At 39.5% G+C, this 12,529-nt stretch overlaps 1 protein-coding gene across 1 annotated transcript in view; it reads left to right on the forward strand.

Moving 5' to 3' along the window:
• The window catches only part of Ptx1 (pituitary homeobox homolog Ptx1), a 261,443-nt gene that overhangs the window by 147,287 nt on the left and 101,627 nt on the right, over positions 1–12,529 (forward strand). The window contains exon 4 of the mRNA XM_071584426.1: positions 9,975–10,312. Coding sequence (XP_071440527.1) covers positions 9,975–10,312 — 338 coding nt within the window. The remainder of the gene's footprint in view (positions 1–9,974; positions 10,313–12,529) is intronic.

The raw sequence follows: 12,529 nt of genomic DNA on the forward strand, positions 1-12,529 counted from the left end.
TTATTTTATTTCCTCCATTATTTTCAAATCCAATCCGAAAATCCTCTAATCAAACTGATCCACTTACTTGGAACATTAGATGCTAAAACAAAGTATGAACTATTAATATACAGTTAAGGAACTTACTCATGATTGTTATAACGTAAAATATCAGTTTACTGTGGAATTCCATTATAATGAAAAGAAAGAAACAAATGACTTTGCTTTTCCGCAAAATTGAATTTTTATTGCACCAAAACCAAGTTATATTCTGTGGAAACGCAAATTTTTTTTTTTTAATGTTTCATTACAATTGAGTGAATTGGTAATGTTGATTCAAACCACGTAATCATACCCATTATACCAGCTCAATTACAAAGTCACCATCAAGAAACACTCATCGGCCCTACAGCAACATTTCAACATCCAGCTCCCAATTCCATCAAATAGAAGTCTAAATGTAGTGCCACCTCTAGGAACCCACCTGTCTGGCATAGCTGAAGTGGTTAATCAAAGTTGAGCCGAGCTATGCACTAATATTGAAAGATGGATCACATCAAATTTATACATTTCGGACAAAAAATAAAGCTTTTTTACGACATTATTTTCTATTTTTTTAATTTTTAGAAAATCATGTTTTCACAGCCCAAGTGTAATATATTTTTCCTGCTGTGTCTTTTGGAATTTATCATAACCACAAATGGTCCAGACATTTTTGAATAGTAGGCTTTAGTTTCTAGACATATGTCTCCTTAATAATTACGTTAGAAGTCTAAACACCCAATGTTGGAGTTTTATCGAGGTTTAATTAACTCTAAATTGCGCGCTAAATGTTAAGATTTTAATATTCAATGACAGCTTGACTTTTATCTCTCCTTTTTATCAATTTATTTCTTACTCAATTTTTATAATGAAGCGAGAGAAAATGTTACACTACAATATCGCCTAAACTGGGATTTTAATACTATAATCCATTTCAAGATGTGCCAAAAATATCGAGTAAATAGTAGTAAGCGAAGAAGCAAGCATCTCAAAGTGAAGCTTGAAGGCCTACGTCCATTTTTTTGCATATTGTAAAATGGGTTAGAATTCATTTTTGTTCCGTTTTTTCCCTCTGTGTGGCAGTACTGAAAGGATAACAGGAGCTCCTATTCGTGTGCTCTGCCAACAGAATGTGACCCAGGGAAGTATTATAATTTATTTAGGAATGTTATTAACATACAGAGAGTGGAATTTGAACTTTTTGTCGATCCAGGTATAATGAAACAGGGCGACAAAATTCGAGCGTGTCTGGGAAGTACTGGGATACTTTTTCTAAATTTTTAATTGAGACGACTGAATGTCGATGAAACGCATACCCATCTTACTCCATCATCTCTGAAGACCTAACTGCTGGGATAAGTTTGACTTCACAAGGACATTTGTACCGAAATCACGTCAATACATTCAGAAATTAGGAATAAAATTCTATAAATCCTGGCTTCTCTCGGCCTGCGATATTTTTAGACATTCTTTCACTGGGTATGCATTGTTTATTGACCAGCACTACGATTATTTATTTCTGTTTATTACATATAAGTGCAATAAAGGATGCGCTATTGTTATATATTCAGGATGCGCTATTGATTACTCTCAAATTATTAACCTTAAGGAATATGCCGATTCTATTTTTTTTCTATGGGTTCTCAATGTCCACTAAGGGGAAACAGTATTGCCAAAACTAAAACATGATTCTGATCTGCATTATTTTGTTAATATTATAAACGTATGATATCCACCCTGGGAGATTAACAATATTTAAATCTCAGTCTAGGGTGAACATTATGAAGAAATAATGCTCCGCGTAAATGAAATATAATAAAGCTTGTAACACTAAAGCAGGTAAATCAGAGTCATTTAATGTACCTAGTTATCAAAAGCTATTGTTAATTCTATGATAGACTTTATCTAAACCGTACAAATTAGACTAAGTTTATGTATTCATTGTATTTATATTTGTTTGCCATGTGACGATTTTTCGTATTTGAATGTGTATTTGGACAATGTGGCTCGTGTCTTTCTTCTGGCTATGCGTGCCACGAAACTCACCGCTCTTATCCTTTAACAAGTTGTATGATTGCTTTCCTATTGTTCTTTCCTCTTGTGTGTATCCGCCTATTTCTCCTTTGGTGGGGGAAACAGTTCCATAACGCCATCTCTTGGCCAAAGAATCGTGACACTTGATTGTATAAGGACCCGCAGATTTCAGTGTACATTATGTTTCCCCGTTTGCTTAAGTGTTTAGAGTATCGGCCCAGCGAGTCGAAAGATCCGGTGTTCAAGTCCCGGTCAAGGAAATATTTATATACTTGTGATCTGCTCGATTCCGCCTTCCCCTCCCATCCAGTTTTCGTCTATTATATGAGTTCCTATTCCTTTTCCTTACATCTATTTTCATGTGAATGAATATTAAATATACACACACACACACACACACATATATATATATATATATATATATATATATATATATATATATATATATACATCGTATATATATGTGTGTGTGTATATATATATAAATATATATATATATATGTATTTCTTTATGTATAGCAAGACGCGTTGGTGTTATAGGAATTGAAATATTCGACAAAGATACTCGCCAGTGAACTAATAGTCACGGCATAACTCAAACCTAAACCTCGTAGTTCAAATATAATGCTTGTACCTAACCTTACTTCTTTTGCTTTGCCTATGTGTTCTGAGTCTAAGACAGATAATTTTAAATGAATTACTATCGCACTGGTAGATAAAACATTATCAGATACGTTCCCTCCCTACTCTGTGCGTTGGCCAAACAATCAACATCACCAGCGGTTGTTTCTGAATCGCATCCGGAGCACACGCGGCAAGCAGCCTATTCGACTCCCATCCCCAGGGGGGAACACGCGTCCCCTTTGGCGCGGCCGGCACGGCATCGAGTGGATGCAGATGCAAACATAATTCAGCGGTCGGCTCCTGCGCCTGGAGTGAAATGAAGCCATGATTATCCCGAGGAACAAACTTCACTCGGGGCAAAAGATTCGGACGGGGCGAGAACATGTCGCTATAAAAACACTCAGACGGTTGGAGAGACGTTTTGTTCAATCGCTGTTAAACAAGAAACAAGGGGGGATTATGGAGCGCAAAACCAGCCGAGAGGGTCCGTGGGGGAGTGGAGGGGGAGAGAGAGGAGGAGGGAGTTGGAGATTTAAATCTCTCGGCAAGAGTAACGGGTCGGCGTGGGAGGTGGAACGAGGGTTGGGAGGAGTGTAGCCGCGGTTGTAGCAGCTTCGGGAAGAGGTGGGGGCCAGAGTGGGCGGAATGGGTGCTGGAACGACAGCGGGAATAGATGGCAAGTTCAGAGAGAGGGCGAGAGAAGGAGAGAGAGAGCAACTATTTCGGTCCAAGGATAGACGCATAAACCAACTCGAATATTGCCAAGCGGAAATGCAGAGTTGGGTTTATTCGGTGGAATTCCCGTAGAAGTCCACTGTGCTTGGATGGGGAGGAGCTACTGCAATATCTCGACACGCGGGCTGTGGTGCCATGAAAGTGCCCGTAGCAGTTTTGGAAGCATCCGATACAAGTTTTCGGGTAGGATAGTACATTGGGCGTAAGTAGGTTATTCTTAAATCCTTAAACTTTGGGAGAGAAACACTAGAACATCAGGGAAGAGTTCTATTATCTAGGTACAAGGCATTCCAGCCGTAGATAAAGAGGAAAATGAGTTCAGGATAGCGTAGAAAAAAAAGAGTTTACGTCAAAATATGCAGATACAGACGCGAAATAACATATACTTATACACGAAGAAACGCTTCATATAAGGAGCTTATATTTATGCATATGTTTCATTAATAAAAATACGACTGGTGGATAAATTAATCAGCAAAAACGGTGGAAGTACCATGCCACAGAAGAATGATGCAAATGTAATTTAATGATCAAATAGCTAAATAAGAAGCATACCGAAGAATGAGTGACAAAAATTTAAGTTTAAATACTGGAGAGGAGTAGAGAAAAACTAAATAATCCATTCGGGAACATAATAATAGATCGGGCTGTCAGCTGACTTTTCTAATACCAGCATTCAAAATAATATTACAAATGAATGTAAACAATCCTGGTTTTAGCAAAACTTCAACTATTGAAATGCTTTAATAAAGAATTAGAAAGAACAAATAAAAAAATACTATTTGGATCAACTAAAAAATTTAACGTCTGGAGTCATGAATAGCTAATACTTTCACGACAAAACAAGTTTTAGAAAATGAAAGAGTAAGAGATGTGGTAAAACCTTATATTTTTATGCTTTTGATATAGTAAACTTAATTCCATCATTAATCGATTACGGGTTTCTGAGGAGTGCAGGTATAAATAGCAACAAAAATAAACTTGCATTGAAACACAGGAAAAGGAATTATAATAGAAGGCTAATTATCAACACAAATTCGATAAAAGGATTACACCAAGGTATCCGATTATCGCCTATCCTATTTGAAATAAATATAAATTATCCAAAATCCGAAAAGAATAGCAAAATTAAGGCATTAAAATTGGAGTGAAGCTCAAAGAAAATTATGAACAAACCTATAATTGCTGCTCATCAAAATATTGCCGCATCTAATGAATTTGATGTAGACTAGAGTACGAGATTATTAATAAAAGCGTATAAGAAGTCTGGTCTTAAAGCGAATTTCAAAAAACAAGATATTAAAACTTTGTACGAAAAAAAGATACAAAATAAATCGATAAATTTTGAAGTGCTTTGAAGAGTTAAAAATAGTTTTATGAAACAATCTCTCGAAAATGATGCGATAAGCGGGAATGGGGCTAGAGAATGTTTGGGAATGCCAAGAGCAAGATAGAAAGCAAAGAGAGAGATGAAGAGAAGAATGAACAAAAACATTGAGAAAAGATATAGAAAAGAAAACTGCGAGAAAATTATTGAAGTAACAAAGAAGCTAGGATAAGAGGATGCGAAAAATGGCTGCGAAAAAAAGGACGTAAAACAGACGTTTATTGAATTGTATGCATCAAAATTGATTTACATAATAATTAGATCAGTATCTTCAAACAGAGCTACAATTAAACTAAACTAGGCTCAGTTTCATTCAATGTAACATGCAGAATTCAAGGAAATACATGAAACAGCTTGTCGAAAAATACCTAATCTATTTTGAAAAATTAATTGAATTGATTCTGCGGTGGCTCAAAATCCCTATCAGACTTTTAAATCAGAATAAAGTTTCTGGTAATCGACAATTATATTGCAATGTTTTAATGGTATTAACTGCGATCATAAAATACTGTAAAGCATTGAAATTCCTTATTAAAAAAATTGCTATATACCAGCTTTGAAAAACAAAACATTCTTTTAATCCATATTTCTATACCGAAGTCCGTAACTACAGTCTGTAAGTTTATATGTAAGTAGTTTCTAAGTCTTGAAGAAACGCCTGTAGGAACATGTTTGTGGAGAAAAGAGAACAGGTTATTTATTTATTTTTATGCCCTACAATCCACCACCAGGGAATGTGGCAGGGGGTGAATACGCAATAGAATAATTATACCGGAACATGACCCTACTGTGGTAGAACAATGTTATTATGATCCCCTATCATTCGTGGAAAAATGAAATATTAAATCTATCTATTCTACATTTAATCTCGCTAATTTTATTATATGATCTCACCTACCGTAGTACGATGGGGGCAATAATACCTTTTCAACACCACTCCTAAAAAGACGTAATTCCTATTAATGCGAGAGCTTCAATCTGTAATTTAACCTTCGCTCCGTGAGTGATTTCCAGCCTAGCTGCTCTGATATTTTGGATACGCTACTAAGATAATCATAACAACGTTTTATAAATTTAGCTCCTCTAAGACGCTTGCGATCCAATTCGGCAATCAATCCAACTTCGTGAGTATCCCATATTCTTGCAGCATATTCTAAATGAGGCCTAACCAACATCAGATAATCTCTTCTAGTTCTCTTTGGCCCTTTCATCACATTCACCAAGTACTCTGCTAATAGATCCTAATTTTTTGTTAGCTTGTCCACATATTCCCCGTATATGTTTCACACAGGAGAGAGATGGAGGGTGAGGGTAACGCCTAGGTATTTAATTGAGTCTACAGATTCCGTTTCCGTGTTCTCAATGGAATAGGTGTTCGGGAGGGTATTGCGCTTTTTCAAAATTTATTCTTACGCACTTTTTAAAATTTAATTCTAATTACCAAATGTCACGATAGCGTAGTATGACAAAAAGGTCATCTGATAAAACTGCTGCGACCTCAGGATCATGGATATCACGATAAACCACTTCATCGTGGGAATATATACGTATCTTACTAGTGACTATGGAGTCAATGTCGTTAACGTAAAGTAGAAATAAAAAGGCCCGATAACACTTCCCTGGGGAACACCTGAAGTAACTTCCACTGCATTTGAGCTAACTCCATCTATCACAACTCTTTGAGCCCGACCATTCAAAAAGTCTTTAATCCAACCCAGGATATTTTTATCTATGCCATTTGCTTTTAGCTTTGCAAGTAGTTTACAATGTGGTACTTTGTCAAAGGCCATCTTAAAATCTAGAAAAATCGCGTCCACTGGAATATTGCTTTCTCCTGAAATAAGAATATCATGAACAAAAAGCGTAAGTTGTATCTCCTAGGATTTACCTTTGCGGAAACCGTGCTGATTTTTCATTAATGGCTTCTGATTATCAAGGTGTCTCACGATCGAACTAGCGACTACAGATACACAGCTACCTGTATATTTTCCATTGCCTTGCACGAAATGGATATGAGGGAAATAGGTCTGTAATTACTCGGTTCCTCCTTGTCTCTATTTTTAAATATTAGTTTAACCGTTTTCCAATCTCTGGTAACCTCGTGATCTACCAGCGACTTCTGACATGTGGTTCCTTGATACCGCGCAATTTACGACGTTAGTTCCTTAAATAAACAAGCGGGTATTTCCTCTCGCCCGGAGAATTTATTAGGCTTGATATTATTCAGCAGAGTTGTTATTCATAATGATGTAGCAACTACATCTAAAGGGGAAGCAATAGTGTATCCAACAGAAATAATTCCCCAATATGATGAATCATCGATGTACCCCAAAAAATAAGCATTTCGGGTACTTTAAGCTGCGGTCCTTTTTCATACGTAAGACATTGTGACGCCCATAGCTAGAGAAACCATTCGAAAAATGGGCGTAAACCCAAAAATGAAGGTCTCAGAAGCGGAATACGATACGGGAGCGAAACTGAAGAGACGGAAGCAATCGAAACGCGCCTAAAACTGTGGGGCATGACGGAAAAAGAACTAGCCGGACATAGCCTTCGTGCCGACCGACTTCACCGCCGCTGTGGGCCACGCAAGTGCGGAAATCACCAAGTGAGGCCGCCCACCGACCGTCCCCATACATATATCCCACCACCTCGCGGTGCCACCCGACGGAGAGGGAGGGAGACTTATCGCCGGCACTCTTGTTTGCACGACGTGAGACCATATGCGTGCACACAAAACATAAAAATGTGAGCAACGAACTCGAAAAAAATATTTAAAAAAATAAAAATGAACAAAATAGATGCTCTTTTGAGTGGTGAGGTGGGATGACCTAAAAAAAGGGAAACCTTTCGATCCTGTTTCGCGGAGATGTAGAACATGCACGTTCTCTGTGTTTGTGGTCCGCAATCGAAGCACGGTAGTCGTGTCGGGAGCTTTGTGGGGTGCGGGTGGGTGAGAGGGGATTGGGGGGAAGAGGCGGCGTGAGAAGATACGGGGGGAATGAAGTGCTACGGGCAGGAGTCGGATGAGAAATACGCTCCTCACCCCCCGGACACATCATACGCGGCGTGATGGGCGTGACGATCCGTGTTGTCGATCAATAATGGAGGAGGGTAACGGGCGAGGGGGAGAAGAAGGGAGGAATGGGCGGGGGGAGGAGGAGGAGGGGGTTAGAAGGCGGTTAGGGGGAGGGTAAAAGAGGTTCGCGTAGGATAGGTCGATAAGGAGGAGGAGTAGAGAAGGTTATCTCCAGAGGAAAGCCGCTGAAAGGCGAGGATGTAGGGGGAAGGACAAGTCCTTGCAGTATAAATAGAAAAAAAAGTCGTTGTTGGGAGCCGTGTTGGAAATACCTACCTGGTTGAGATGGAGATAAGAAAGATAGAGAGAGGAGGAGCAAGGGAGGAGGAGGAGGAAATGGAGGCGGGAGTGCTTGGAGAAGCATCGGTGGAGTGGCGGTGCTTTTAATGCCACAGGAACCAGGATCGAGGGAGGAGGGAAATATGAGGGATCCTGAACCCTGAGAGTCAAAATCCTGGGAGTCAAGACTGACATTTCAATAGGCTTCTTTAGCATATACTTCTGACGACTAGATTAATTTTCCATTTCTATCAATTATTTTCATTTGTTCTCACTAAGAGAGAATATTTGCAGATTTTAATTCCACATTTCCGTTTCTCAAGAAAATTCTGCCCGTTTGTTTGAGTATAGTTTGAAACTAAACATGTGCTAAGCCTCCTAAAAACCTACGTATTAATAATTAGCAAAGTTTGCAATGCTTCCAATATTCAGGCAAGGCACTTCTAAAGAGAGATTGACGTTGATTTCCCTAAAAAAAACATTCATTAGGTGTCATTCATTGTTATAGAGTAGGTATACGCATTAGATTTTAAACTTGTGGCAATTAATATGGAAACCAAAGGGAAAGGTCATACGTAATGGAAGGCAAAATCAACGAACAGATATAAATATGATTTTATGTACTCTAAATTATGTCTTCTACGTGAAAGATCAGGTAAATGGTGCATGAATGATGCTCGGCGAAAATGGAGTGATTGCATTATAATTATCGCGTTTGACTATATAATATGGCCAGGTATTTAGAATTTTGGTTTAATGCTTAGGTTAGAATCAATAAACCACGAAACAGGATTAAAGTTCAAGTTTTTGAAAGTGGTCAGCCCATCTCGTGCACCTAGTTTAACACTATGATTATTATTTATAAATAGATGTATTTATATTTCCGGCCAATATGATAAACGGTGCAAATAAGGTGTATTTCTGCGACGGTCGTAGTCAGGAAATCACAAGTTTGCCTACTAAAGCATTTCATGAAATAGATAATGATGCAAGAATGCTAGTCATCTTCGGCACTAATCTTCTATCTTTATAAGTCGTAATTTTTCAGAACATTGCTCGGTGCGTAAAAATGAAATGAACGCTGAAAGATTTATTTGATGATAAATTATACATCCAATGTCTTAATTTCAATTTTACTATCCTATAAGGATATCATCGGACGAGCCTTTCTATCACTGACCCCCGTTTTATTATTTCATTGAGGGTAAGACTATGCACCTGACACCTTCCTTCACTTCATCTTGGTTTCAGCGATTATTTGGACCAATTTAACAACCCAATTACCTGAAGTTTTAAACTTTAAGTATTTTTGGTTCATGTTTTACATCGCCTGGTTTACCCATCCTTCTTGAAATGGCAACAGAAAAGCTGACCCTACGCAAATTCTTAGAAGACTTCAGTAACTTCGTCAAAGCAATCGGTTCTGGTCGATATAAGCAATTGATTTGACCGGGAGTTCCATAATTTCCATCCTTACTCGCCTAACTTCTAAATCATATGAATGATGTCTACTGCTTACGAGTCTTTCAATATTACAATTCGGCACCCATTATGTACAAAGTTAACACATAGAAGTTGCATCAGATAGGTACGACCATTCACACTCGTCAATGTCTTCTTCGGAGGCGTTGATGGCGTAATAAAGCTAATTGCGTATATTTCCGTCAGTTCGGAGTGCTCCCCCCCGTTCCCCTTCCCTCCACCGCCTCTCCCTGTCGGCGTCGAAACCCATGGTCGGTAGCTCCCGTTCACCCACGCATCCCACTACGCGACCCCCATCTCCCCCGACTACGACCCCTTTCTTCTTTCACGCAGCACCTCGCGTCCTCTCATCCGCAGAGACGTCCGGCGGCGGAGCCGGAGGCATCATCGTCAAGTCGGAGTCGTCGCCGGGGGGCGGTGGAGGCGGCGGCGGAGGCGGAGGTGGTGGGGCCGACTCGGGGGCGGACGGCGGGGGGGACGACGGCGGGGGCAAGGGCGCGGGAGATGGGAGCGGAGGCAAGGCCAAGAAGCGGCAGAGGAGGCAGAGGACGCACTTCACGTCGCAGCAGCTGCAGGAGCTGGAGGCGACGTTCGCGCGGAACCGATACCCGGACATGAGCACGCGGGAGGAGATCGCCATGTGGACCAACCTCACGGAGGCCAGAGTTAGGGTGAGTGGACGAGACCGAGAAGTCCCGGAAAATGCACTACTTGACATATGTTGAGCGAATTGAAAAACGCGAATGAGTGAAGTATGTGGCGAAAACATTTGCTACGATGAACGAAAAAACATATGCATATGAACATACGAGGGTCATCCGGAAAGTAGTACCCGTTCGTGAAATAAAAAGACAAAAGTAAATATTAACAAACATAAAAAATTTTATTTGAAAGAGGATACTTTAAACTACTTCTCAACATAATCTCCAAGCAAATTAAGGCATTTGTCATAACGTGTGACAAGTTTCTGTATTCCTGCTGCATAGTCCTTCGCCGCCAGCTCATTGAGATACGCGAGGGACCCATCTTGCACAAATTTTTGCATAATGCAGATGGTGTTTAACAATTTCATGAACAATTGTTCGAGAAACATTGGGAAAATGCTCACAGATGTCATCAATTGTGACGCGCCGATCGTTCCTCACGAATTCGTCAACTGAGCTCACCAGTTGGTCTGTAATGACAGACGGTCTCCCCGAACGCTCATCGTCGTGTGTGTTCCCCCTCCCCATGTTGAAGTTGCGACACCACCGCCGAACAGACGACTCGTCCATTACATTGTCTCCATACACCTCCTTTAATTGGCGATGAATATCACATGGGCGAACGTTTCTTGCATTGAGGAATTTAATCACTGCCCTCACTTCACAACTGGCGGCGTTCTCAATTTTTTTAAACATTGTAAACAATCACAGAAACAACACAGGCAATGCTAGCGTCACGCAACTTGGCTCAGAGAAGGCAGACAAGCCACTGAAGCTATCTGACCTCGTCCAGCGGCTACTCGCGTCGTCAGCACTTCATGCGGCACGAACGGGTACTACTTTCCGGATGACCCTCGTATTTATTTCATTATTTAAGGATTGAAGGAACCAGTAAACGTACCGCATACGCGGGAAAGATTTTCAAATTAAAACTATGAACCCAGGAAGAATATTTATTTATTATGAGAGTCAAAAACGGTATATTAATTGATCGTGAAATGCAGACATTAGTGAAGTAAAATTACAAGACACTGCGGGAGATGCCGTGGCAGTAACTTTCTGACGGAGCCATCCGCTGATATGCATTACAATGCAACAATTACAGAATGTAAAAATCATTTGCCTTGACCAGGATTCGATCCGGGATCTCTTGATGTCCCATCGAGGTGAATGATGTTTACACTCTGCAATTGTCGCATAAGTAAAGTATATTTGCTCTCACAAAATTATCTCATGAAAACAATAGAACTTAATGTGAAATTCACATCCAATAATATAAGAAACCACCTGTTTAGTTTAAGGGTAACGTCTTAATTTTGTTGTTTAAAAAAATCGAAGCCTCGTAACCCACATCCTTTGCTACGGCGAAAGGAGAGACGGCATGCGCATAAAACGATTGTACCGATAACAGGTCTAAATTGCTAGAGAGTAGCCCGCAATCTGCTGGCGTTGTTATTTGTGTGTAAATAAATTTCTTCTGGTGGGATAGATATTCCTCTGGTGTGGCATGTCATTAGGTATATATATATATATATATATATATATACACACACATATACATAACACTTTTTTGAAAGTCTCACGGACGTGAATAACAATGCACGAGCATAAATGTTAGCACTAGTGGACACAGACAATTCCACAGAAACACACAAAAAAGAAAAGAAACTCACTAGGTTTCGAATTTTCGGTGATCAAAGCCACCTTTCTCAAGGAAGAGAAGGACAGAATTCAAGTACTGGGTATATCTATACACACACACACACACATATATATATATAATATATATATATATATATATATATATATATATATATATATATATATATATATATATATATATCACGGATGAGATGATTACAAAGATGGATGAGCGGCGAAAATGGAAGAATATAAATACAGAATTAGGCAAAATGAAGTACAAAGAATTGAACAATAAATTGAGGCGGGCAACAAATAAGGCAAAAGACGCATGGTGGAAGACGCAGTGCGAGGATATGGAAAGTCTCCAGAGGAAGGGTGAAATCGGTGCGCTGTACAGCAAAGTTAAATCGTTATCGGGAAGTAAGAAAGGAAGAGCTATGCTAACAGTTAGAGATAAGGCGGGTAAGGTAATAGTTGACGCAGGAAAGATCCAAGAGAGATGGAAGGAGTATATAGAAGAACTGTATAGTAAAGAACTCA

Source organism: Hetaerina americana, unplaced genomic scaffold, assembly GCF_022747635.1.
Source record: "Hetaerina americana unplaced genomic scaffold, ioHetAmer1.1.p SCAF_19, whole genome shotgun sequence".
Taxonomy (NCBI): domain Eukaryota; kingdom Metazoa; phylum Arthropoda; class Insecta; order Odonata; family Calopterygidae; genus Hetaerina; species Hetaerina americana.